Source organism: Otolemur garnettii, unplaced genomic scaffold, assembly GCF_000181295.1.
Source record: "Otolemur garnettii isolate 467f Iridium unplaced genomic scaffold, OtoGar3 scaffold00204, whole genome shotgun sequence".
NCBI lineage: Eukaryota > Metazoa > Chordata > Mammalia > Primates > Galagidae > Otolemur > Otolemur garnettii.
Window position 1 is genome coordinate 1,529,781 of NW_003852599.1, and position 3,477 is coordinate 1,533,257.

Genomic DNA, 3,477 nt, shown 5'->3' on the forward strand with positions numbered 1-3,477 from the left:
CACACACACGTGTGTGTGCACAGATCCATGCCCACACAAATGCTCATACACAAACACACACAGCAAGCATAGGGAGCTATTTCCAACATCTGAGAGCAAAAGGATTTAAATCCTGTCCACTGCTACTTATGTACCTTTCAAACCTCAGTTTCAGCAAGTCTAGAAGATAGAATGGGGGTTCTATCTATACATACAACTGTCTGTCTCTATAAATGCCTAGAAAAATGTCTGATATTTATAATAGGGTTTCCCCAAAGCTGGCAAGAATCATTTCTGGCTGGGGGATGCAGGGTGGAAGTTCCCATCTCTTCTTTGCCCGGTCCCATCTCTTTAGTATTTACACATTGGATGTGTGTCATTTCTACAATGGTGAAGAAACCCTGGAGAGAAATATTAGTTAAGAGCCTGATCCCCAGAAAGGCTACTTAAGTGCTCTCAAAGTGGCACTCACCCTCTGGGCCACCTCCTACCTGCTCCTTCCCAGGACTCAGCCTTTGGTCCTTTCCTGGGAAGTGAAGTCTTAGTAGGATTTGATTTCCCTCTCAGCTCTCACCATCCTGGATAAGGGGGCTTCCCTGGGACACCTCTCAGCCCTGTTCTTCCCATTCCTGCCAGGCTAGCAAAGAGCGTCTAGTCATTCCTGGATCTTTCCATTTAATAAAGATTTGCGGGTCCTTTCCACACCCCGGGCCCTGTGCTGGGCTGAGGGATAGATGGATGAGTAATACTCCTTTCCAGGGTGCACATTCTCTGGGGAAAGGAGGTAGGTGGGCAGAGCAGCTAAACACTGGCCCTGTCAGTGCTGGACCCAGAAGACCGGGAAAGCCAGAACTGGGCTTCAGCTCTGCTTATTTCTGCCCACAGATGGTGGGACAAGAGTCCCCTGCAGGAGACACACCCTGAGAAGGTCGTCTGTTTCCAGCAAGTTGAGTGTCCTGAAGAAGGGTGATATGGGGAGTGGGTTTTAGCCTGGGAGGGCCTTTGGAATCTGGGGTCTCAGAGGGCCCACCATGAGGTACCTCATGGCACAGGTGGGACAACCCTCTCTGCCAAGGCTGGGCATGGGGCTGGAGGAGCTTAGGCCTGTCACAGTGCACCAGACAGATGAGCTCTGCACACGTGTCTGTGGTGTCGGACACAGCTTGTATCGAGGACTTGCCCTTCACAAGCAGCCTCTGGGAAAGCATCTGGTTAGCTGATCAGGCAGACTCAGCTCTACTAGTTCTCTGCCAACTTCACCGGATTTACAGCTTCTGCTGACCTGATAACCACTTCTTGCTGTCTTTGGTGGCTTGCTGCTTGCAGCCTCCAAGCTTCTGTCCCCACCCTACTCCTACTATAACCACGACACATACAGAAATTAAAGTAATTCCTGCTGAGTTTCAGGCTGCTTCTAGAGAAGGGACCCAGGATGGAGACTGGAGGTGGCAGCTTTCAGATGGTGGCCTGGGGTGCCAGTGAGGGAAGGCTCAGAGAGGTGGCTTCACTATGCCTCTGAGCCAAACAGAAATGCTGCTTCAGACCTTTGTTTCTGACTTGACTTCTGAATGGGGTAGCGGTTCAGACAGGGACCAGAGCTAACGAGCAAGCACTGTGGAGAGAGAGCACAGCAGAGGCTTTCTTGCCCCTGGGCCCTCTCTGGTTCTGGTAAGGCCTTCTAGGAGGGGGAGAGTGAGCAGGAGAAATGAACCTCCATCTCCTTTTACATTACTTACACGTATCACACCCATGGGACATCAATGTTGTAGAGAGTGACCTCCGAGAAAAAGTGACATACTTGGAAACCAGCCTTTTCGTGGTCATGCTGGGAGCTCCAGACTGGGCTCTACAGCCCAGCGACACCCTGGGGTCCCACAACAGTACCCTGGGCCATTCTGGAAGGCAGACAGTGAGAGGGACGGCCAGCTGGGGACAGAGGGAGGACTCACTGGTGAAGGTGATATTGAAGCCCCTCTTGCCCGTGGAGTGGTCAGTCTGGAACTCAAGACGGGCCACGTGGCCGCTGCTTGTGATGGAGGAGGGGAGCTGGTTTCCCGAGAAGGTGCCCAGGACTGGGGCCTCAGCAGTGGCTCCATCCTTGATGACCAGGAAATCAAACTGAGGCTCCACATCAATGTCATTGAAGGCCAGGTGGACGCGGCTCTCAGGCCTGGCCAGGATGAGCCAGACGCAATGGAGGTGGTTGCCGTAGTCCTCTGGGTAATTGGGAGACAGGACGACCCCGGATGGGCTGGTGAAATTGAAGAAGCAGGAAACTGCAAGAGAAGAGCAGGGGAGGTCAATGAGCGTCCCCAACATTCTGCGGGGACACTGAGGGCTGGCGGGGGAACTTCTTAGTCTAAAGAGCAACAGGAAGAAAGGGCAGCACAAGGGCTTGGCTGGGTTGTAGGCGGGGCCATGCTGGGCTCCATGCTGGCCTTAGTACTGGGGCGCCTTTGGCGAAGGGTGGACGTGGCGGAGCTGGTCTGCCCTTCGCCCCTCTCTTCTGGTCTGCATGCTCACCCAGGCAGTGTCTGCATGCTCTGGGCCCTGGGGGCGGGGGCGTGGGGAAACCCATTGTTCATGCCTGAGCACAGTCACAGCTCCCCACCTCTCCTAGCTTGGTTTGCATCAGGAGGAAAGGACACTGCTTAATGACACGGTGGTGGTAAATCTCCAGGGGGCAATCACGGGGGAGACAGTCCAGGTTCATTTCTCTCCTTAAAATGTTTTTGATGGGGAAATGACAGGTGTGCCAAGGGCATTCTGACAACCCCACCCTACCCCACCATACCGAGGAGGTCTGGGAACACCATCCTTTAGAGACTGAAGCTTCTAAGGAAACTGGAGGAGGGAGGTGACAGCATCTCACTGGGATCCCCCGTCCTGTGACTGTGCCCTCCTTCATTCACCCTAAGGATCCAACCTTCTGAAAATTCCTTATTTTAAACCCTTTTTGTGATAATTCCTAACAGACCTTGCAACAAGGACGAGGCAAGAAAAGTGCTGTACATGGAAAAACAAATACTAAACCGAAGTTAAAAAGGAAAATAATAGAATGAAACAAATAATCGCAGCAACGACAATAAGGGAAAAATAGAAAAATGTCACTATTAAGCTAGAGCACTTAAAATTATCTAAGAACGCCATCAAGATGAGGCTGAGAGGATTCATATGAGAAAAAATAGAATCAATATGATAACACAGTCCATTTTACTAGGAAAAAATAAAGAAAAACTATAAAACTCAAATAGTGGAGACTTTATGGAAACTCACACATGCCTCTATTGCCAGTTGTGGAGTAAAGTGGATATAAGAGTTCTTAACAAGAGCCACAAAACTATTAAAATATTTTGACTCAGTAATCTCTAAGAGTTAATTTATGGGCTATAACTGGATTATAGCTTTCATATGAAAGCTATAAATTAGTTTCATAGTAGGGCTGAGTACATTGGATACTTTTTCTTCCATTCTTGAGATACTTTGCTAAGAAGAATA

At 50.1% G+C, this 3,477-nt stretch overlaps 1 protein-coding gene across 1 annotated transcript in view; it reads right to left on the minus strand.

Moving 5' to 3' along the window:
• CSMD2 (CUB and Sushi multiple domains 2) overlaps positions 1 to 3,477 on the minus strand; it is a 575,968-nt gene that overhangs the window by 198,431 nt on the left and 374,060 nt on the right. Inside the window, exon 14 of the mRNA XM_012812368.1 lies at positions 1,929 to 2,255. Coding sequence (XP_012667822.1) covers positions 1,929 to 2,255 — 327 coding nt within the window. The remainder of the gene's footprint in view (positions 1 to 1,928; positions 2,256 to 3,477) is intronic.